The sequence below is a fragment of the Chelonoidis abingdonii genome, chromosome 19 (genome assembly GCF_003597395.2).
Source record: "Chelonoidis abingdonii isolate Lonesome George chromosome 19, CheloAbing_2.0, whole genome shotgun sequence".
In the NCBI taxonomy this organism is placed as follows: Eukaryota; Metazoa; Chordata; order Testudines; family Testudinidae; genus Chelonoidis; species Chelonoidis abingdonii.
Window position 1 is genome coordinate 15,576,134 of NC_133787.1, and position 24,683 is coordinate 15,600,816.

A 24,683-nucleotide genomic window follows, 5' to 3' on the forward strand; every position below is an offset into this window, starting at 1 on the left:
CAGCACTTAGGTTTTACCTTATACGCCAGGATGGGCCAGCTGGCTCAGAGGTTAAGCACCCCTACACTTGTGAGAGGATTTTGTGTGTTGATGGGAAACAGGTTGGGTCAACACCTAAGCCTTAGTTAATGCCACAATGCAGGCCTTGGTAAGTCAAAACTCAACCCCTTAAAAAAAAAGTCACACAAAAATCCACAAGCAGCCAGTGGATGTAATGGAGCATATATTATGCATCAGGTCCACCATCTATACCACACCGGCCATTTCCTGGTCTAAAAATTGATTGGAAGGGATCTAGGACACTGAAGGAAGTCATGTGATCTGACAGGTCACCCTCTACTATCTTCTTAAATAATCTTTCTCAAGAAGGATGATGGAAAGAGAGAGAGCAGTAGTTGGCTAAATCATTGCCATCAAGTGACAATTTCTTGAGAAAGAGCTGCACTGTTCAATGTTCAAGAGTTGATGATAACTTCCCTTACTGCAGTGGATGGCCATGAGGCACAGAGGCTCAGCTCACATGTGGCAGACAGGCATTAGGCCCGCCAGCTCCAGAACTGGCCCGGGTGGTTGGCAGCATAACCCTTTCTTGTGGTGGTTGGTTATTTCTGCAAGTAGGATGTGAGCTTTTCAGAACAAGATGTCCTGGCTCTTGGACTGGATGAAGAGAGCATGGGCAGGTCAGAAAAGTCCTTTTTCTGAGAGGAAAATTTCACAGCCTCCCTCCATCTGGGAAAAGGACTCAAAGAACTTCTTCTTTCAGTCTCTTACCCCCCTCTGCTTCGCTTTCAACAACTTAGCCTCAAATCAAGGTGACATGCACAGATTTATGTTCACAACAATTTACGAACACTAGCTAATTAATCCTCACAACACCCCAGAAAGGTAGGTAGGTAAAAAGACAAGTGGTTCAAGCTGACAGTTTCAGAAAGGCCCATTGTTTTTCAATGTAGATTGGGAGCCTAACTTCCCGGGGATCCCAGCCTAAGGCACAGCAAACAAATGGTGGTGTACCATCAGAATGCAGATCTTCTGTGTTCCAATCCCAATATCATGCCCAAACCACTGGACGATGTGGCATTTTGCACATAGACCCATAAATAACATTGCTGCAGCAAGGAACATTATTACCACAGAAAAAAGACTTCACTAAAGTTAAGAATTTAAATGTAAGATTAAGTAAGTCCCAGACCAACTATACGCCTGTCTGTCCTTCACATAGGGGCCAGAGATCTTGCCCTAGTCTCAGATACTTTCCATGTAAGTACTAGGGACCACACCCACTGCCACATGCTGAGCATCTGGACCAGAGAATACCTTGTCTAATCATGTGTCCATAGCCACACTACCCTTAACGCTGCCTCATGCATCCTTCTTTGTACACAAGCTGAAGAACTGCTCCACTCCATCCACCTCTTGTTACAGGCATGAAAGTCTAACCCTTTCCATGATCAACACTCCTCTGCTCTGTTCCCCAGACCAAGATCTTTACTTCTTCACCCAGGGCAAGAGGACTGCTTCTTCTGCATCTTTGCCAGATGTACTTATTAAAAAATAAGAAGGTGTGAGGTTGAAGCCAGAGTGAACTTCATGATGTGTACATCTTCTAAAATGTATCTTTCCCTTATGCTTGTAAAAGATGATTTTGTACCATATATACAGGCCATTTTTAAAGTAGGAAAAAACATTATAATATAATAAGGTGACAAGGAACACAGAGAAAAATCAACAAAGAGAAAATCCTCTCCATTTTTCTAATGTTTAACTCTAAAAATCCTTCATAAATTCTCTTTAAACCTTCAACAACAGAAAATTCACCATTCTGCTGATGCTATCAAAAATTCACCCAAAGAGGGTCTCTTTAAAAGAAAATGTAACAAGGAGAGGAAGTGGGGAAAATGTAATGGAACATTTCCTACCAATTAATCATAGCTTCATTAGTGCGATAGTATAATGTCCACTTGGTCTTATTAATTGATTTAGCTTTGAAATGCCTAGGTCTTCATCACTGATTGCCACAATGACATCCAATTAAAAGCAAACAAAATACATTTGAAAAAAAATAAACAACCCACAAATGATTTTAATGCAGACAAATGCAAGTGCTTTCTGTAATACCTCTGTGATTTCTAATGTTGCTATTTAATGTTTAATATAGTCTTTAAATTCCAATGACTCGAGTCACTCAGGAATTCTAAAGTACCTACAATCATCAACCAAACAAGGAATGCTTTCAGCTCCTTGCCCTTAGAATCCTGAAGTATAAACCCCAAACTTCGTGCAAAAAGAATTTTTAAAAAGAAGAGTATTTCTCAGGAGGAGGATGCTCTACCAAAGAGCAGCTCAGTTCCATTGTGTTAAGAGACTCCTTCCTACAATATTTCAAAGCAGCAGCTGTGACTTTGAAACTAGGGATTTATCCTGGCCACCTGCTTTAAAAATAACCGAAATAAACATGTTGAGATAGTCAAAAGTCATACCCACAGGATGGGAAGACAGAATAGGTTGTTTCATGTTAGAATGTCAGATCCTGCAAATCACTGATTTCAATGGGTATATTGTCTACGTGAGGACTTCCGGAACATGCCTGAAATGCAAATCTAACTAACTGGTTATTAAGGGCGAGCGTGAGATGTCCTTACTCATAATGAGTAATACATCACTCCACAAGTAGTCCCCTGTTGGCTTCAATTGGAGCACTCCCGACATAAAGCACCATTTAGTGTGTTATCACACTCTGACCTAAATATTTTGTTTGCTTTAGTAGTAAATATTTTTGTAAGTTATGTAACTTTTGTAGCAACAGTAATGATAAAATATCAATCAAAATCAATCAATCAATTCAACATCATTAGCCCATTTGTTCTGATTTGAAAAGTTTTATCAATGTTGTAAAAATGGCATCCAACAGTGTTAATTGTTGCTTCAGTGGAACATCAAAATGTCTCTCACAACTACAGTTGACCCAGCACAATACATATCAGTTCATCTACATAAATATTTCCAGGCCTGATCTTACTCCCATTAAAGTCACTTGCTAGACTCCCATTGATTTCAATGGGAGCTGGATCCAGCCCTCAGTTCACAATGACTCAGTTGCCTATTAGAGTCAGCTTTTTAAAAAACACATTAATATTAAGTTATTTCAGAAATGGATTGCAAGGAAAAGTAATGAATTTTCCACCCCCAAACTCTCTTTCCAAACTACAAAAGAAAAGCAACATTTAAAAATAAATACTCAGATTCCTAAAAGTCAATTTAAAGAAAATGTTGCTAGAAAAAGCAGGCTAGTGGTAGAGGATTTTCCATTTTCTACTCACTTGTGGCTTCCTCACTCATTGCAGATAAAACTTTGACTAAAATACCAAATGTAACATTAACAGAGCCAAAGTGGGAATGTGCACAGTTCTATCAGTGATGACTGGCAAAGAACCCACTCCTTGAGCTTTAACTTCAGAAGGAGGCTCTGGAATTGAAAAGGCTGTTGTGTGTTTGTTTTTGTTCTTCCTTTTTAAAAAAAAATAAATAAATTACTCTTCCGTTTGATGTCTATTCTAGCTCTCTTTTTTAAAAAAAAGATACACATCAGGTTAAGATGAAAACTGCTCACATGACAAGTTTGTGTTTACAAGCTTAATAGCAAGTTTCATTTGAACACAGGTCAATGCGGCTCTAAGAAAACATCACATACCAAAAATCACACATGGTTAGAACACATCACGAGCAGAGAGGAATTGTGGACTCAGTCTGTGAGGCACCGAGCCAGTCTGAGAAGCCCTTTGAAGTTAGAAAAACATCCTCTGGTCAGAGCACATTTGTGAAGCCGTGGGACAGGCGCTTTAAACAACATTCACTCTGAGATCACCTGCAGTGTACTGGTGGATAGGCGCCTGTGTAACTTTAACAACCTAACCCTTTATACTCCAACAAAATCACTCTCTCCAAACAGTATCATATCAATAGTGTACAGTCAAAAGTATTGCATGGCAATCCCTGGATCATGCAGCTATCTCTAAAACATCATTTCAGAAGTTTCATTAAGGTATGTAAAGTTTGTGCAAAACTTAGGTGAACTTCATTTATGAATAAAAAACACTGTTTTATCACCAGTCAAGATGGCAACAACTGAGAACTTGGAGAAGCTGGGGACCCACCAGTGTGGCCAATGGAAATCCACGCTGCATGAAACCCAGGATATAGTTCAGCTTGCTCGCTCCTGGAGAAGTTGCATCCGGACACCATGGGGATTACATTTTGTTTTGGCATTATTTTAATGACTCAGCTATTTTCAACCAAAATCTTTTCTTCTTTTACCCCTCTCCATGGCCAGAACCTGAGCCCAAGCATCAGAAGAACCTCTTTTGAGCCATGGTCTTGCAAACTAAGCCCTGTCTTCAGACCTCTATGTCCCCACAACATGTGGAAGCCCCATAAACTTCAGTGGCATTCTGCTCAGTTGTAAGAATTGTAAGTGGCAATTCCTTTAAGAACATAAGAATGCCCGTATTGGGTCAGACCAAAGGTCCATCCAGCCCAGTATCCTGTCTACTGACAGTGGCCAATGCCAGGTGCCCCAGAGGGAGTGAACCTAACAGGTAATGATCAAGTGATCTCTCTCCTGCCATCCATCTCTACCCTCTGACAGACAGAGGCTAGGGACCATTCCTTACCCATCCTGGCTAATAGTCATTAATGGTCTTAACCTCCATGAATTTATCTAGTTCTCTTTTCAACCCTGTTATAGTCCTAGCCTTCACAACATCCTCAGGCAAGGAGTTCCACAGGTTGACTGTGCGCTGTGTGAAGAAGAACTTCCTTTTATTTGTTTTAAACCTGCTGCCCATTAACATTTGAATTGGGTCAACTTCCCTATGCTTAATTCTGCTCTCAGTCAGACACACACAACATCACTGGAATCAACAAGGTTGTGCTGGTTTAATTAAAAGCCAAATTTCCCCCTTGCCCCTTCATTTTTTAAAACTACAACAGCTTTATCCTTCTGGCCTAAATTCTTCCCTTAAACATCCCTGAACAGGTCTCCCTCAGACCAGTGAATTTGCACGGTTATATAACAGAAGGCAGAATCTGGCCAACAAGAAGTCATTCTACAAAAACACCACAATTTGAAAAGACAACTAATTTTTGCCTTTCTATTTATTGTGGGGGGCATACCCTAACCACAGCCTTTTTGCAGAGCTCCTCTTGATGCTGATGGAAGGTCTGACTCTGCAGTAATGATAAGACAGGAATCTCCTTCCTTGCTTTTAATATGGTCTTAAGAGTATGAAATTAAGGTTTTTACTCTCTACCAATTTGGCCCTTCTCCATTTGGGAAGTGTTCAGGCCCCATTCCCCTCTTCCCCCTCCCTCCCATGGAGGTGAAATTAACAACTTTTTGTGTTTTAGTTCCTTGGTTGCGCACCAGTATTATAGAGGTCACCATCAGAAACAGGTATAACACATGGAATAGGGTCAAAGAATATCTACTGCTATGGAGCTAGAAAGGGACCTCACAATGTTTTTGTGGCTACCACAAGACATTACTTATTGTTTGCTGTTTAGTTATTGCCCCATCCAAGGTGCTCCTCACTGCACCATCTTTAATTCCACAGCGCCTGTCATTCCAGTTCTGGGCCTCTTGGCAAGAATCAGAGGGTGCCACTGGTTACGAATAAGTTGTATTGGTAGAGATGTACTTTGGGCATGAACTGTGTGTTGTGTACACATAGGCCAAGCATTGGCAGAGCCTGCACAGCCCCTGTCCTTATTAAGGGCTAAATACTACCTCCGGATGAGAGCACGGGGCAGCCATGGAGTTCAAAGGACATTTAACAACCTAAGTCTGCCCTGTGCTTGGCATTAGTTAAGCACTTTCACAAGAATCTGTTTCATCAAAATGAAAACAAAATACAAAAAAAAACCAACCCCAAAACAGTTAAACCAACCATCTTGAAAAGACCAGGGGTGTAAAGTCTGATGATCACATTCTGGGGAATCACATTCTGCCTCCTTATAATCCCCCATGTACTCTCAAATGGATACAATATTCTTCCTCAACTGCTGTACAGCTGCCATGCTTCCATCCAGCAATGGCTGCATTTTCATGGTAGGTGAAAGGCCACCTATAATAGGAGCAATAGCAATAATATGAAAAATTTGCTACCCAATTTTCTGTGGCTTGGTCTACGCTACAGCTGACAGTTGATCTAAGCTAAGCAATTTGAGTTACATTAGTAGTGTAACTCAAGTCAACGGAACTTAGATCTTACCATGGGGTCCGCAACAGGAGACACTCTGCCACCAGCATTGCTTCCAGGCGGAGTACAGAAATAGATGAGGGAGCGCTCTCCCATCAACTGAGCATGTCTTCACTAGACCTGCTAAATCGATGCTGCTGCAGCACCCACTTAGCTCCGTAGTGAAGACAAGCCCTATGTTAAATGTTAGTCCAGAGCAAAAGGGTTGGTATATGTCTTCAATCGGCCACGAATAATCCCATTTTAAAAAGATGTTTATTATGGAAATGTGGGTATGAACCATAATGGAATCATATCATGGAGCTCACTGGACTTAATAAAAGAAGTCAACCTCCAAACAGGTATGTGATATGTTAATCATAGAATATCAGGGTTGGAAGGGACCTCAGGAGGTCATCTAGTCCAACCCCGGGCTCAAAGCAGGAACAATCCCCAGACAGATTTTTGCCCCAGATCCCTAAATGGCCCCCTCAAGGATTGAACTTGCAACCCTGGATTAAGCAGGCCAATGCTCACACCACAAGGGGCTGTTCCTACTACACTAAATAAGCCCTACTCCTGATTATCTATGGGAATTTAACCTGCAATGTAATTGCAAAAATCCTTACTGAACTGTCAGAGAAGAGTGACTGAGTAAATTGCCATGACTGGGAGGAAATGTGCTGCCACTACAGGATCAATGCAATCACTGGTGGATGAACAAGCTGTTAGTCTGGCCATCTTCACCAGCTGATACTGCAAAGAATCTGATCCAAAGCCCATAGAACTCAATCAAGTTCCTATTAACTTCAGTAGGTTTTGGATCAATCCTTAAGGGTGTAGGAAAATAATGTGGAGGTTTTATAGATTATGTAAATACGACTTGCTCAATCCCAAAAGTTACTTAAAAATAAAACTATCCAAATATTTTATTTAAGGCATCTTAAAGACTCCTTTAATACATGCATCCATATTAGGAACAAACCCTTGTACATAAGCTTTACATAAATAAAAAATAGTTTAAACGGAGATAACCTATAACATTTACCCTCAAAACAAAATTAAATATTCAGCATGACTAAATGGGGGACAGTAGTTTCACGGGAAAATACCAAATTATTATTTATTTTTCTATAAGTACTTGTTTTGATAAGTATTTCCTCCCCACCTGGTCTTAGGCTAAAAGCCACAGTCTGCATTTAAACAGTGTGTACACTTTAGAAAACTATGAAACGTCTTTTTTTTAAAGCAGAAGCATATGAAATTATTTCATCCACTTTTCATATAGAAAGTCTACAGCTGACCATAAAGAAACAGGCAGGCTCCCAGTATAAACTTGCTAGGATTACATCAAAGACCTTCCTCTAGGATTAGATGATTGATTTCTTCAGTGCTTTTTAGAATTTCTTCCAGGATATTTTGGGTTATTGCCTTAGACCTTGCTCAGCTGGAATGACAGATATTCTCCTTGCTAGATTCTGATGTTTTCTCTTTTAGGGGAGAGAGTGTCTGTAGCATATACACACGTACACTATGTGAACAGGGAGAGACAGAGAAAGACTTGGAAAGTTCACAAACAAAATTATTATTTATTGTTTTAAAAAGAGAGAGGTTTATAATGGAAACAGTGACACAGGCTTAACCACAGCATCTTATGCAATCCACAGATTGCCTTTTACTCTAGGAGCTCAGGATCTTGTGTTCCTTGCTTAGGAAAAGCTCTCGCTGAAGTCAATACGAGATTTTCCTGGACAAAGAGTGCAGAATCAAGCCCCTGTATAGGCACTTGTGCTCTATATGGCACTTTTGCATAAGACTTCGTTTTACACTCACGATCTTTTTTACTTATCTCTTTGTTCCTTTTCCCTGCATAATTAACCCTGGTGAAATTATAGACATTTTCAGCCAGGACAACAGGAAACAGCTAAGACCTTGGCTACCACCATCATCTCTTTGGAGAATCAGACAGCAAACTATCTCTGATGGGACCTAACACGCCCTCATGCATCGCTTTTCCTCTCCCAAGACAAATCTGTCACCTCGGAACCACACATAATTCACATCAGAATGTGGATCAAAAGATCCAAGTCTGCTCCAAATCCCATTCCTCCTGCAAGACAACACTTTGTACTCTTACTTCCCTACTGAGCTTATCCCCTGATTTTATACCTCACAGCATGTGTGGCTGCACCCAAGATCAAACACTCATGCATGATTTTCTTCCACTGATCTTGAATCACAGAGTTATACTTTAATGGGAACCTCAATATACTTAATCCTTTAAAGCTGCCACTGTAATGGCCCCAAATGCATTAAATTCCATCATAAGTACAAAAACACAAAGTATTTCTCAGGGATGGACAACACACAGACTGTGCTGACCACATGCCAATCCATCTAAGATCTAACATTACATATGCTGTGTACATTTGCTAGACTGAAGCCCAAGGTTAGTTGGCAGAAAATCTAAGCACTTTAGAAGTTTTATAAATTAAATTCTGTTCAGAATAAAAGCAGTCCCCTCTCCATCCTTCAGAGGAGATCCATGGATTCACAGGGGACTCTCTCTGCAAGTGACACAGTGGGTGGATGCCTCTAGTGACCAGTTTTACATCCAAAGTCGATAACATCCAAAAATGAGTTTGATGGTCTTGCTATCACAATACAATTTAATCTCTTTAAAAATAAGATGCAGCCTGGCCCACTTCAGTATGATTTGCATATTGGCACTCTTCTGGAGAAGGCATTGACCCAAACAACAGGGATGTCAGGGCCAGTCTAGATGGTTGTGAAAAAGCACGGGCGACACTGTACCAAATATTTCAAAGGGGGCTGCTTTCTGTGTCCCTAATTTTTTTAAAATGTACCTTCATCAACTGCAGCTATAAACTGCCACTTATTTAAGCACATAAGTCAGTAAACTCATACGTATGTTTTAGTTTGTGGATGTGGTTACCCACATGCATTAGCAGATAGGACTGAATTTACACATGGAGTAAAAAAGGCATCGTTTTCCCATAGTCACTTTTCAGAGTTGAAGTGTACCTTAATATATACCACAAAGTCTGAGACTCTTAGGCTACGTCTTCACTACCCGCAGTATCGGCGGGTAGCAATCGATTTCTCGGGGATTGATATATCGTGTCTCATCTAGACGTGATATATCGATTACCGAACGAGCTCCTGTCGACGCCGGAACTCCACCAACACAAACGGCGGTAGCGGAGTCGACAGGGGGAGCCGCAGACGTCGATCCAGCGCCGTGAGGACGGTAGGTAACTCAATCTAAGATACTTTGACTTCAGCTACGCTACTCACGTAGCTGAAGTGGCGTATCTTAGGGTACGTCTACACTACGGGATTATTCCAATTGTACATAAACCGGTTTTATAAAACAGATTGTATAAAGTCGAGTGCACGCGGCCACACTAAGCACATTAATTCGGCGGTGTGCGTCCTGGTTTTCTTTTGAGGGCTTAGGGGGATCGATTTTTCCCGGGAGGCCGGTTGCACTATGGGTAGCTATTCCATAGCTATCCCATAATGCCCGCAGTCTCCCCGCCCTTAGAATTCTAGGTTGAGAGCCCAGTGGCTGATGGGGCAAAAATCATTGTCACAGGTGGTTCTGGGTAAATGTCATCAGTATTCCTTCCTCCAGGAAAGCAACGGCAGACAATCATTTGCCCTTTTTCCTGGTGCCCTGGCAGCACCATCCTACAGCAACCATGGAGCCTGTTCAGCCTTTTTTTTTACAGTCACCATATGTGTAATGCGATGCCGCAGACAGAGGCGATACTCCAGCTACTACACGCAGCATCATTTGCCTTTGCAAGATAGCAGAAGAGAATGATCTTCTGCTCGTTACTTGCTGTCACCGATCTGTGCTCCGGCCTGTAATGCCATGCAAGCGAGCCACTCGGCGGTACTGACGGTATCAGGTACTGTCCCTGAGAACTCTCTCTCTGCTATTCTGTGCCGTACATGTTGGCCATTCATGTGGTGAACCTCCCTGGTCCTAGGATCCTGGTCCGGGTAGCGGCAAAAACAAAACTGGGATGATCCTGCGCGCAGGATCAATCGCCTCCTTTTGGTTCTAAAAATAGGGTCAGTCCGCATAGAATATGCGGAGTTTACTAGAGAACCAGGGTTCAGATGAGCACAGGGTGCTCTGTGTCAGATCCGCAAAATGATGAGCTACCTGCCATATTTACGGGGAGGTGCCCTGCAACTACCCCACCGTTTCTTCCCTCCTCCAACTCCTGGCTCCATGCAGCAGTGCTCCCCCCATTTGTGTCAAGAAGTTTAAGAAGTGCAGGGATAGAACAGTGATTTTAGGAGATAAATAGAGTGAAGGCGCCTCCGGGGTATCGACAAGTCCAGCGAACATTAAGCGGTGCGGGGAAGAGGAGCCCAGCATGTCGCTGCATATGAAGTCACCAGCGATACGATACTTTCTTACACAGGAAAGGGAGGGGCTATGAGCTCAGCCCCAGTTGCTTGATGAGACCGTTACCAGCCGTTCATGCTACCATTACTGGGATTGGAACCGGGAGTCAATCCTATTCTTACCATGGCGCCTCAGCCAGGCTCACTAGAGGCCAGCCAGGAGCATCACAGGCTGATGGTTGACGATGGATATCAGTCATATGTATGTCTGCCACCGGGGGTGAGTAGGAAGCGAACTGCTCTTCACTGCTGCAGCATCGCGTTACAGCAGCATTCAGTAGACATAGGGTGGCACTGAAGAAGTCAAGATAAACTATTTCTTTCCCTTTTCTTCACGTGTTGGGGTGGGAGATTAACATTGAACAAGCTTATTCCCTGAACCACGCCGGACAATGTGTTTGACCCTACAGGCATTGGGAGCTCAGCCAAGAATACAAATACTTTTCGGAGACTGCTGTGGACTGTGGGATAGCTGGAGTCCTCAGTACCCCCTCCGTCCCTCTCTCCATGAGCATCCATTTGAGTCTCTGGCTTCCCATTACGCTCGTCACGCAGCCCTGTGTAGCCTGGAGATTTTTTTTTCAAACGCTTTGGCATTTCGTCTTCTGTAACGGAGCTTTGATAGAACAGATTTGTCTCCCCATACAGCAATCAGATCCAGTATCTCCCGTACGGTCCATGCTGGAGCTCTTTTTGGATTTGGGATTGCATCGCCACCCGTGCTGATCAGAGCTCCAAGCTGGGCAAACAGGATATGAAAATCAAAATTTCGCAGGGTTTTTCCTGTTTACCTGGCCACTGCATCCGAGTTCAGACTGCTGTCCAGAGCAGTCACAGTGGTGCACTGTGGGATACTGCCCGGAGGCCAATACTGTCAATTTGCGGCCACACTAACCTTAATCCGATATGGTAATACCGATTTTAGTGCTACTCCTCTCGTTGGGCAGGAGTACAGAAACCGATTTAAAGAGCACTTTATATCGATATAAAGAGCCTCGTAGTGTGGATGGGTACAGCGTTAAATCGGTTTAATACTGCTAAAATCGGTTTAAACGCGCAGTGTAGACCAGGCCTTAGATTGATTTCCCCCGCTAGTGTAGACCAGCCCATAGTCTGAGTTTTCAAAGTTACAGGTACTTCTACGCAGTGCAGATGGTGGGGAGAGTGGAAAAGAGAGGTGACATATTACAAAGAATTGCTCCAAATATTTCTTCCATTTCAACATCTGCCATTTACTTTTCTACCAAGTTCTGATGCTAATATTCACGAAGCTTAGCTCATCCACAAGAATTTCTATAAAGGTGCGCGACTGCACATTCTGATTTGTTTTAAATATCATCACTGAACAACAATTCCCCTCCTTCAGAATAAAATCAACCCTTACACAGTTTCAATACTCAAGTGACTCCTCTTTCCTCTGTTCCTAACCCAGTTCAAAAGCAACCATTCAGGTCAACCAAGATCATCTTCTAAGGGGAGCCTACAAATATCCACTTACTTAGCTCCTCCTGGGTCTTATTATAGAGCTTAAAAAAAAAAAAAACACCTTACAGAGGAACCTTCTGTTAACGAACACTAGTGTAAAGAACATTTCCATATGTCCAGAATGTAACAAATTTCTCATCTTTGTTCTAAGCAAGAAGTTTTAGTATAAAAGCCTGGAAGAAATTATTTACATTTAAAACAATATGGAATATAACACATCATTGTTCTATTTCATCCTAATTTACAGAGGAAGAGAATGTATTCCATAAAATCGGCCACCTTTCATGTATAAAATCAGGCGGTGCTATCTGTTACTGGAAAGCCTAAGGCCTTGGCTATACTTGGAGGTCTGCAGCACTGGGAGTTACAGCTGTCTTCGTACAGTCTTCACTTTAGCATACTTTTCTCATACCAAATAGAGCGCACATAACCCACAGGAGCCCTGAAATGATGAGTAAGGTGGGGGTTCTGTGCATTGGGGGAAAGCAAACAGCTGCGGGGGGCACCTGCACTGAACACTCTCCCAACATTTCCCACAGCAGTTAATCCTTGAAGATATCTCGCTGCTGCAGGTCACCTGGGAAGAGCGGGAGGGTCTTCTACAGCAATGCGGATTCCACCCTGGCCCCTATGCAGCTTGCCTGTGTACAGCAATGGTCCCCCCACCCCTCGCGGCACAGTGGCGCGGACGCGTTAGCCTGATTGGGACAAGGAGCACAGTGGCTCTCCCTATAAACTTGCACAAGCACATTGCCCACACTCTGGCAGAAACTTTCGAAGAGATTACCGAGGCCGATTACCGAGACGTGATATACCACATCAATGGGCTATTCCACATCTAGGCATGCATGCATGCAGCCATAACCCCCCCTCTTCTCCCGAAACATTTCCATCCTGAAAATAAAAGCCGCTTACCGGGAACCCGCTCCTCTGCTTGTCCTTCACCAAGTACCGGCTGCTGCGACTGGCTGCCTTCCTCCTGGCTGGAGAAGTGCTCCTGGCTGCATGCCTCTTGAGACTCCGGGGTGTCTCCGCTCACCCCAGTACCCTCACTCTTGGTTTCCTCCTCCCGCCCCTCCTCCTCCACCTTCACCCCCACTCCCACCCCCCGCTCTGAAGTGTCCATCGTGATCCTCGGATTGGCGGTGGGGTCACCCCCAAGTATCACGTCCAGCTCTTTGTAAAAACGGCAGCTCGTGGCGGCAGCACCACAGCGGAAGTTTCCCTCATGGGCTGTGCAATAGGCACTTCGCAGCTCCTTCACTTTAATCCTGCACTGCACCGTGTCCCGGTCATGGCCCCTTTCCAGCATGGCCCTTGATATCTGCCCATAGTTATCGTAATTCCTACGGCTGAAGCGCAGCTGTCACTGCACAGCTTCCTCCCCCCAAACACTGATGAGGTCCAGCAACTCACCATTGCTCCATGCTGGGGCTCGTTTGGCGCGTGGAGGCATGGTCACCTGGAAGGATTCACTGATTGCACTCCACACCTGGCTGAGCAAACAGGAAGGGGATTTTTAAAATTCCCGGGGCATTTAAAGGGCGGGTCACCTGAGGCCAGGGCAGTAGAGTTTGAACTGATGAGTAGAGTGGCTGAGCAGGCATTCTGGGATACCTCCGAATACCTCTGGAGGCCAACAACAGTGCTTTTGGTGGCCACACTGGCGGAGCAGCGCTGTATCACCAGCACTGCAGTCGTTATTCCCCAGGCAGAGGAGGAGTACAGCCAGCACTGTATCCAGGGAGATACAGCGCTGTATGTGCCTTGCAAGTGTGGACGGTGAGTAAGTTGCAGCGCTGTAAAGCCACCACCAGCGCTGCAATTCTCCAGTGTAGCCAAGGCCTCAGTAACATAACCTTCCCATGTCACTCAGATTTAGACCTCCCTCAGCTACTAAACAGGATATATTTCATCATTATAAACATCAGTCTCAGTAACTCCAACTTTCATATTTTTAATTGTCTGAAGAGATCGAATAAATTGATTTAACGAGGTTTGTTTGCAGAGACTTCACAGGCCATTAGCTTTCTAATCAACATCCCAAATTGACAATGCACCACACTTAATCTAAAGAATCTTTGAAACAAGCCCAGATGAAATGCAGATCATCTCCCATCCACCTCTTCCATATGGCTCAAGCAAGTCGACTTTCTAATTTCATAACACAAAATATTTAATTTATTATTTTCTTCATATGTCAATTTAACCACTGGCACATAGCTTTGAAACAATGTAAGGATGTCTAACACTTTCCATATGGCTGCTGCATTGTGGCTTTTAATTGTACCAACTGGTATCATTCAAGGATAATTCCCCTGGAATCCAGTTTCCTACTACAGTATTGGTCAATTCACTAATCTCATCACCATGGCACTAATACTTTCAGAGATTTTTTGATTTTTAGTGTTCATATTGTAATTTTCCCAAATCAGCATGGTCAAGATGTACTATGTACACCAGTAATTAAATTGTCTCGGTTTCTTGGCACCAAAATCTCAACAGTACTTAGAGCTTTTCTCTGCTATTTCTTTCATTGCAAAATGTGGATGAATTTGTTTTGGTCTACTACACCTGATGCGTGCAAACTTCACAATTATTCAAACCCTAGCAATACCTAAAACTGATAAACTCATTGTTAATTTTAACCAGGTTTCTGTAAGTCAGTATAGTATATTAGTTACAAAATTCCAACAATGAGGTAGACTACGTGCCTACTTGACAGGACGCAAGTTAAAAAAAACATTTTAAGTAGTCAACACAGCAATATGGTAGCCAGATAAATTATCCAATAGATATAAACTTATATTTCTACCATGGCAATAAAAGGTCAGCCTCTCAAAAGAGAGTTCTACTCATTTTAACTCTACCATTTTAATGGCCTTCAAGGCAATGTGAATCTGGACAATAAATCATAAAATTATTTTTAGGGAATTATGTTTTCATTCAGCAGACATGACCTATCTATATGTGTGCTTTACAGACTATATCTAAGTACACATACACATGCATGCTTACACACACTATTAAACAGATCAATCTTTTTTAAAAGAAAGATCTCGCTAGAAGAGTATTGACGCTGACACTTTGCGGGCTATTCTCTTCCCAAACAATGCATGGAATGCCCATTAATGTCAATAGAAGTTACAGGCATAGAACATATGGAAAGCATGCCCCAATCTTAAAACCAGTGAACTGTTGTAATCTGTTCCCAACCAGGGTGTGCAATCTCACTGATGTCAAGAAGAGTGGAGCATGCAAATCAAGAGCTGTATAAAGTCCTAACAATATACCAGTACCTAAAGTCTTTCCTAGCTTTTCCATCATGATAACTTCTAACTTGGCTCAGCGAGTACCAGTTTGTTTGGGACCATACAGGCAATTGAAAATAACCGATTTTTCAACCCAGAACTCCGATTTTGATGAGACACTCAACTAAGAAACTAGTAAAAATTGTTACGGCTTTGAAGATAAAAGTAAATTGAATTAAGCAAATGCTATATTTAAAAATTTCCCCTCTAGCACAGAGCTGCTTTTTAGTTTTAAAAAAAATTCAAATAATGGTGGTTGGCAGAAATAGTTTGTAAAAATAAACAAGATGAATAAATGAAAACTGATAAGGAATAATCCGCTCAGCGAAAGGAAGCTTTTCCCTTTTCCTCCAGCCTCAAATTAACTCCTTCATAAGTAGCAACCAACATGTATTCTACTTCCCTAAAAGGCTTTGTAATGTACAACCTCCTAGTGGTTTCAATTAGCATTAAAAATAGAAGATAACTCAAGCCACCATATTTCTCAGGGATGCCACAAAATTGCTTTTTTCTTTAATTCAGTGTCATGGAACGGGATGGCTGCAATTTAACCCCAGCCTACACAGTGATTAAAAAATTCAGAGCATAGCAGCCCCTGCTGGGCAGGTGTCAATGCTTTAATGAGATCAGAGCTCTTATCCCAGAAGACAAGGCTGTTTACACACCAAAAGTGCATATTTCAAATGCAATCGCTTTACCCTTGTTCTTGCCTTCACCCAACAACAATTTACTACTATGACATCCTATTCAGATGACTGATGCATTTGGCAATAGCTGGATCCTAATTAGTTTTCTCCTCATGAATGTTGGGGGCGGGGGGAGACCAGTTGAGCAAATCTTCTTCCAGTCAGGAAACATTCTAAACTACAGTTCAGTAATCGAACAGATCTTGAATTTTTGAACCAGGCTCCTGGCAAACAGTTCAAGATTGAGGGCTTGGCTACACTGAAAACTCCCACGGCAGCGCTTTGAAGTGTGAACGTGGTCGCGGCGTCACCGCTGCACGTACTCCACCTCCCTGAGGGGATTAGCTTATAGTGCTGGGATCCGTGCTCCCAGCACTCTTTACACTGGCGCTTTACAGCGCTGTAACTTGCTGTGCTCAGGGGGGTGTTTTTTCACACCCCTGAGCAAGAAAGTTGCAGCGCTGTAAAGCACCAATGTAGCCAAGGCCTCAGTGGACACAAATAGGGGGAGGGATAGCTCAGTGGTTTGAGCATTGGCCTGCTAAACCCAGGGTTGTGGCTCAATCCTTGAGGGGCCACTTAGGGATCTGGGGCAAAATCAGTACTTGGTCCTGCTAGTGAAGGCAGGGGGCTGGACTTGATGACCTTTCAAGATCCCTTCAGTTCTAGGAGATAGGATATCTCTATTAATTTAATTTAAATATGGTTTAGGAAATTCATCCATGTACATTCCATCTTATATTTTAAGTGAACATACTAAACTTTATTAATTTATTCATTCCTTGTTGCTTTAAAACAGCTACATTAGTGTCAACTTCCTTGGATGTCAAGTGAAGCAGACCATTTTAGTGACCCTGTTCTTGAGAAAACAGCCTGCAACTGGCTTATATCCTGATATATATGTAATGTATTGTCAGATTTCTCTATTATGAACAATTTTTCACCAAGACAATCCAAAACTTCACAGCACAACACTGTTGAGTGCTCTCAACTCTCATCAAAAGCCAAGAGAAGATGCACAAAATTTCACAAAATCAGGCCCAAAATGCTAAACAGATCATCATCATTATCATGATTCTTTTTAGAGATTCCTGAGAAGAGGCTCAATAGTGAACAAAAATACTCCTAGAGCCACTGATTTTTCTCTAATGTAAACTCAATTGGATATTTCCCTAAATCCACACAGTCTCATCTCTTTTTGATCTATTTGTACCACAAACCACAACAGCATATGATTTTTCACTAAAATCATCATTAAAATATGATTTTTTCACTAAAATAGGTTTTAATGGAAAACCAAACTTTCAACCATGGCACAAGCACAAAGAAAAAACTTTGACTGATTCAGATATAACAGTCTGGTATTGTTTAGGTGTGTAAATTTTTATGTAGCACTCTGTAAAATTGATTATAAATATTAGTCACTTCTACATCTTAAAATTAACTAATAACTAAGATGCTAGGCTGCAGTCCACTTGATAGCTTAGGGGACTGGACTAGATGATCTTTCGAGGTTCCTTCTAGTTCCGCATTTCTATGATTCTATGATATCTTGGTAGATCAGTGAATCAAAGTTAGGTCTTAGAAATGGTCTTGCAAGCTTGACTCCATAACCTTTACACACAGCATATCTGTTTCGGCTATAGTAGTAGAAATATCTGCTTCCATATTACATAAAATTCATATTTTAAGGAACCTTAATTAACTGTCACAGCCCGCTTCCAGCTGGATGCCAATAGCATTAAAGCAATTAACGGACAATGAGGCCATATATTCAGGGTACTATCAGGCCACGATTATTTTGAAACATTCTACACCAAACTACATGTTAGGAGGTACAGTCAACACCCTCTATGGAACAGTGCATTCAAACACATTTCAAATTAACTAATTTTAGAGGACAGTAAAAAGTATGGATAATTTAGGTAATTGCGTAATTAACTAAGAAAAACAATTATTTTTTACTAATATATATAGAGATGAAGAAAACTCATAGAGTTAGAGTTTTGCAAATCTTTCAAAGTATCATTGAGATTCAAAAAACTTATGTTCAAATTTGTGAGGTTTTTCCTGTATTTTAAACTCATGTTTTCTTTTTGTATTCAATTTAAATTTGAGACTCTCTTTCCTAGACAAACCTGCCAGTTAAGGGTAGAACACACAAATCCAAAATTTTGACTCACAAAAGTGGGTTTATCTGAAGAATAATTGCAGGCAGAATTATTATGTTCTATTTATTGATACAGATTATACACACTATTTTAAATGAGAAATTCTTTCTCACACTGTCATCACATTTTCTGCAACACAAAACTCCAAGTCAAACCCTCAAACCAATGGTGGTTTAACAGTGAGCAAAATTAATTTGTCCATCAATCATAAATAACACATATAGCATCTTACTCCTTTCACTTAGCATCCAATGATCTCCAAATTATTTATCACTTCTCACAAGTGAAAGGTTTTAAGATTATAGACCCCCAAGCACAAGAAAAAGGTTTTAAGACCCCAACATAGTCTCTCATCCATTCTCACATCTCAAACAAGAGGAAATGTAAAGTCCAGATGTTAAGTAAAAACTGCATCATTTACAATGAAATGCCTCCTCACAAACACAAAAGTCTGCAGGATGTTTGGTGATGCTGCCCTGAGTGTGTTTTCTGACACACATTCCAGCACTGGGAAGCACAGATTACAGTCTCCTCATCTCTCAGGTTACTCTTCCACTGACCCAGTTTAAGGGATTGATCCAAAGCACATTGAAATCAGTGAGAATCTTTCCACACACTTCAGTGAGCTTTGGATGAGATCCAAAAAGAGTAGATGGACAGTATTTGAGAATCACTGTCTCCTACACCCCATCATTCCCTTCAGTTTCAAAGGACAGCATTAAGAAAGAAACCTACAATCCTACTCTTGCCCAAACTTTACACGGAGAATTTAGGGTGAGGTGAGGTATATAGACTTCCTCCAGGAGCATATGGGCTGGGAAGTGACAAGTGGCAAGCTCAAAAACTCTTTTAAAAGAAAATCACCAATGCACTAATCGTGTGACCAAATCAGTAAATAACACGTTTGGAAAGTAACGTGGCTCGGCTCTCCGGAACTCCTATGTCAAAGAGTCACAGCAATAACTCTCTGCCACAGACAGTAGCTTCTCTTGGTAGATTTTGGGAGCTGGGCGCATTCCAATGGTTGTTTGCAGTAGGTTTTGTACTGATCGTCCTGCTAATAAACTAGTGGGCAGGTGCTTGTACTTCTAGCAGGCTCTTATGCCAGAGCGGAGTTTGTTTTGGAATTCTAACCTCATCAAAGGGGCACCAGGAAGGAAGCCACCCACCGGCGCAGCCCCTAAAAGCAGCATCTGGGCAAAGGAGAGCCGCCTCGCAGCTGATCCTGGGAAGGGAAGGGAGAACGGGGCTTGGGCTTTTAGTGTTTGAAGAGGAGAGGGGGAGGGGGAGTTTGTGCAGCTGAGACACTGACATACCCTGGTGCTGGAGAGCCTGCAAACAGCTCGGTGCTGGCAGCCTTGCAGGAGTCCCGTACTGCTGTCCCCGCTGCTACCGAAGTATTTCTGCTTCACCATCCAGTCCTCAATCCCTTTCCGAGCCAGGGAGGCGTTCACTGCAAAACTATCACCTAAGGAAAGCACAAGAGACAATGCCACACACTGGAGCAGCACACCCATGCCCTCTGCCTGCCCCACGGTGGGAGTGTTGGGGGGGAGAGGGTATAATCCTGAGCCGGCCACCACAGTCCCACCGAACCCGCCGCAGAAAGTTTTAGGGGGAAAGAGGGGTGGGGGTGTGTGAAAGTTACTAGCAATACAGAGCCATCCCTACCTTCTGGACTTTCTCTGGGTTTACAAACGGCAGCTAGGCAGGTCCATGGGAAAGTGTACGGGGGAAAAATAATAAAGGAAGATCATTAGACACCAGTATAAAAAAATCGCAGCAAACAACACGAAATCCAAACAAGGAGGAAAGGGGCTGTGGGAGTAGCAAGTGAAAGGAACTAACCATGTTTCGAGTGAAGTTTCCCCATTTCTCTGCATTGATCTGCAATTGCGATTCATTGGACTGTTTTCAGTGGTGGTTTTTTTTAATAAAATCCCAACATTTTTAGAAATCCATGTGCTCCACTTTCCTCCCTGCTAAAGCAAAAGCAAAATCAAATCTCAGTTCCCCTTCTGCAGCACGGTCCTGCGTTCCTCCTCTCTCTGCTGAAGTCTTTCTCCTCTCTCCCCTCTTTTCCCAAAGACAGAGGCGGTTACAAAAGACCTTACTTCACCCACCAGGGAACATGATTGACACCTCATTGAGATTAGACCACTTGCAGGCAGCCTCTGGATTCCTATTGGACTGAGGCGGCACATGAAAGGGAATAAAGATCCTTTTGGAGTCTCAGAAAAAAAAAAGAAAGGAGCAGCAGCAGCTCTAGTGCATTTCACTTCCAGCCAGACACAGGCAGCAGAGCACAGAGCCACAGAGAAAGCCCAGGGAAGGCAAAAGGAGGAGGCCTCTTTCTAATAACTGAAATGTGTTTGCTAAATCTGATGCACTAGTTCATACAGCTGCAGGGAGGAAACTTTGGGAACCGCTGCACGCTCTAAGCATACTCAGGGTCCCCATCATTCCCCATGTTTAGCTGCAGCTTTCCAAATTTTTCTTCCCCTCAGGGCTGAATGAAGAAAATATACCACCTCTACCAGCCCCTAGGGTTGCACATTTTAATAAAAGGTGTCTATTGAATGTGATTATTTTTATGTTTTTCTCCTATTGGTCCCCACTGTCCATGCCAGCCAAAGTGATTTCACTGCAGACACAAGGCAGGGTGGGTAATAAAAGTGGCTTTATGCCAGCTTTGCAGTACCTAGGTAGGGGACTGGCTGGGAACTGGAGCAGTCCTTGGTGCAAACTACAACAGCCTCTGAGGCTGCTCTAATTTAGGTTCTGCTGAAACTACCCTATAAGGCTGACCAGCAGCCCAGAGCAGGCTGGAGTGCAATGTGCTCTAGCAACACACCCTATGCTTCCCTTATATGCCAGGGGCTTCAAAGGGGATTGTGGCTAGGGACAGTTTCACTAACACTTCAACACTGGGGAAGCACTCATACTCCAGGAGTATCCCATGGGGGAAATAACAGTATTCTTCCAGCTTTGCAGCGAGCTCAAACGAGCTGTTAGGAACCCTAGAATCAGGACCATCAGCTTCCACAAGACTTGAAAGCACTCAAACCTCACAAGATTAACCCCATAGGGCTGCAGGACTGGACTCAAAATCAGTTTATCAAACATTTTAATTACCCATTACTGTGCTCCCTCAGAAGCTAATGTCTCATTGACTTCTGAGTGTTTTGTCTGCGTCAGGACCACAGTTCTGGATGCTTCTGCTATATTTTCAGTGTTTAAAATTTTTCTTCATATGAATGAGCTCATACCCCAGAGTAACATACTGCCTTGTTATTACTGATGCGGAATGCACCCATACCTGGAAATTTAATACAAATGTATACCTTCTTGTAACTTCTGCAAGTTATTCCTCAGTGTAAAGTTAATTCAGGCACTCAGAAACTGAGGGATAGGCACCCTAAAACCACATAGCCCTTGATTCTCAATTTCTTAATTTCCAGAAAAGCTGGGGTGTTTTGAAAAGTGCAGATATTCTACAGGTGTAAGGTTCAATACCTTACTCATGTGCATCTTTCCTCACACAAGCCATCTCCCTGAAATCACTGCTCACATGGGAAAAGTTTTGCAGGTTCAGTTCCAGAGATGTTTCTTAATGGCTTAGGGTGGTGGACAAAAGCCTCAATCAGCCTTAAAAAATAAAGGAGTAACATAAATCAAACTTTAAAAAAAAACAACCTTTTCTTCCTTTTCCAGCATTTGGGACAGTGCTATTGTTTTACAGATACAAGACATCAAAAAACTTGCAGTTTTGTAAAGAGAATTTTTAGTCATTAAAAACTTAGTTCCTTCCTTGTGCTGGTCATTTTTTTTATTTTATGAAAATCACATCTCCCTCGGGATTCTTGAAGTTCAGCTAAAAGAGATAAAAGAACAAGGGCAGCGTGATTACTAGTTTTGAGAAAGAAAAAAAATGGAGATTTCCAGGAATTTTACTCTACAAACCACTACTCAAACTATACAGGGATTGGTCCAGATGGGCCCAGGCCAAAAAATTCCAGTCTACATCTGTGTTTTCAAACACTTTGATTTCAGGGGAGATGGGCTTGGAACTCATCTCTATTCAAGATTCCAAAATGTATGTGGTGAAACTCTGATGTGAAGTGACTCTACAAATCACAATCACTATCGAGACATTAACTAAAACATTTAATAGCTGATTGTTCCCTGAATAATGGAGAGAGAGAAATTTGCTTTCCAGATTATTTCAACTATTTATCTGTCTAGCAAATAAAACTCATGAATTGCGATGTTCAGTGATTGCAACAGCATCGATTGCTTGTCAAATAGCCAATAATTTGCATCTCTTTTTTAATCTCTTTCTTTTTATATATTTTAATAATTTATTTGGCCCATAGCTTATGTTATGTATTTGTTCCTTTGAAGACTGCTTCTTGTTTTGGGGAGAAGAAAGGGGGGTGTTAGATCAATCAGACTCCTTGGGGCTTGAGATTCACCTGTAAAAATTCTGACAGATATTAAGCAATTTGAAATTATAATATCAGTTCTATTTTCCTCCCAGGGTGGCCTTTTTTCTTAAGCTAAATCAAACTCTGACTTACTCAGGGTTACAGTGACTATCTACATAATACATTTCAAGGAAATAAAAGGGCAATTTAAAAAAATGCCCTGCAATATTTTTAAAGGGACTGTACCACACAATGTTCAACTCTTGAAACAAAATGAGGCCCCAGTTCTGCCATGAGCTCAACACAGCTGCACCACAAGTCCTTGCAGAGCACCCATGACTTCACAGATGGTGTCGGGATCCATCTGTGCAGACATCATGACAGGGTCAGAGCATTATATATTTGTAACAATATATGCTTTTTGAATAATTATTGCTGAAATATGGGACAAAATTCATCCTGTATTGATTTGATAAGGGATATTAGACACTCAGGTCTTGATCCTTCAAGCTGCTGAGCAAAATTTTCACAGAACTCAGCACTTCATAGGAGGTGCTCAGCAACTTGTGGGATCAGGCCCCAAATTATTTTGCCCCTTAAAATAAAGGATAGGTGGCCACCATTATCAGGTTGGAGTCCTAAAGGATGCTTGCTGTTTTCTGGTTGAACTTCATGTATGTCTTTAGATACCTTCATACTATTCCTCTTAGCCATGACCACAGCTTCTGAGAACGATCACCTTCCTCTTGCGTGCTGTCTGTTGGTCTCTCTCTCTTACATACACACACTTCCAAGTATGGTCAGAACATTTCCAGATGGGGACCTTGATTGTTTCTAGCTCTAGTGTACTTTTGAGGGCTCTTTTTTCCATTTAGGAATATAGAAATAAGCATATAAACACAATGTCCTTATTGTTTTCCTCAAGCATTTGTAAATTGATTTTCACTGCAAACTATCACATTCAAGAGGGCTAGGGTTTCTGTGTCACTTATCAGTCCCATCAGCCCTGGAATTTGCACTGGAATTCACCTCTTATAGAAAAAATTGTCACAGAATCAGATATTTCTAGCCTGCATGGCTGCGAAGAAAAGTTTGAAAAACATGAATGGAGTATAAATGGATGCAGTGATAGAGGTGTGACCTGCCCCATTCATAGAATGTTAACTTTGAAACCTAAAGATGTCAAGCTGGGGCATCCTGAAAGCTGAGAATTTGGAGACAGAATAAACTGAATTTTATGTAAAATAAATAATATGGGGACTATAACACTGATTGCATTACTCATTTTCATATCTAATTCAATAAAAATCTGACATTATTAATTTATCTGAACCAGCTGCAGAATTTCTACCATTGCCGCAGAGCACATGGGATTCTGATTATAACTTTGCCTGAAATTCCAAATGCAATCTCATACTCTGATATGGCTCTTTGGAAGCTCTACAATATACTTTGGTTGCAGATCCATTCAGAAACTTTGTTTTTACTTACACTTTGAGACTTTTCCCAGCAGAATTAAACACTATGCTTCATGGACTTTATTTCAAGCTGAGATGTGAACTTCTTACTGTACCGTCCTCATTCACAGACAGACTCTACCATCTTTATTTACATAGGGAAGTACCTTCCTTCTCAGATAGGTAACTGTATCAGAATCTAGTCATTAGCTTATATTTATTTTCTGCCAGTTTGTGTTTTATGCTTCATCTGAATATTCTCATGTATCAAGTGTGTTACTGTATGTTCTGCAGTCATACCAGTTCAGGGCTGTGATCTTATTAGAATTCGTAAACTAAGCAAGACTCAGTCTTTACTACCTGAATGGAAGATTTCCAAGGAATATCCAGGTGCTTCAGGAAGATGTGATGATGATTTAGTAGGTGGCATTATTCCTTCAGAGTCATTATTGAAGTAATGTTCC

At 41.9% G+C, this 24,683-nt stretch overlaps 1 protein-coding gene across 2 annotated transcripts in view; it reads right to left on the minus strand.

Moving 5' to 3' along the window:
* Positions 1 to 20,532, minus strand: part of NKD1 (NKD inhibitor of Wnt signaling pathway 1) — a 151,289-nt gene extending 130,757 nt beyond the window's left edge. Inside the window, exons 1-3 of one of the 2 annotated variants that reach the window (XM_032787841.1) lie at positions 20,184 to 20,532; positions 20,007 to 20,039; positions 19,652 to 19,803 (exon numbers count right to left, since the gene is read on the minus strand). In XM_032787841.1, the coding sequence (XP_032643732.1) occupies positions 19,652 to 19,803; positions 20,007 to 20,039; positions 20,184 to 20,208 (210 nt within the window). In that variant the 5' untranslated portion in view covers positions 20,209 to 20,532. The remainder of the gene's footprint in view (positions 1 to 19,651; positions 19,804 to 20,006; positions 20,040 to 20,183) is intronic. The other variant, XM_032787840.2, reaches the window with a different exon arrangement.
* Positions 20,533 to 24,683: the final 4,151 nt, after the last annotated feature.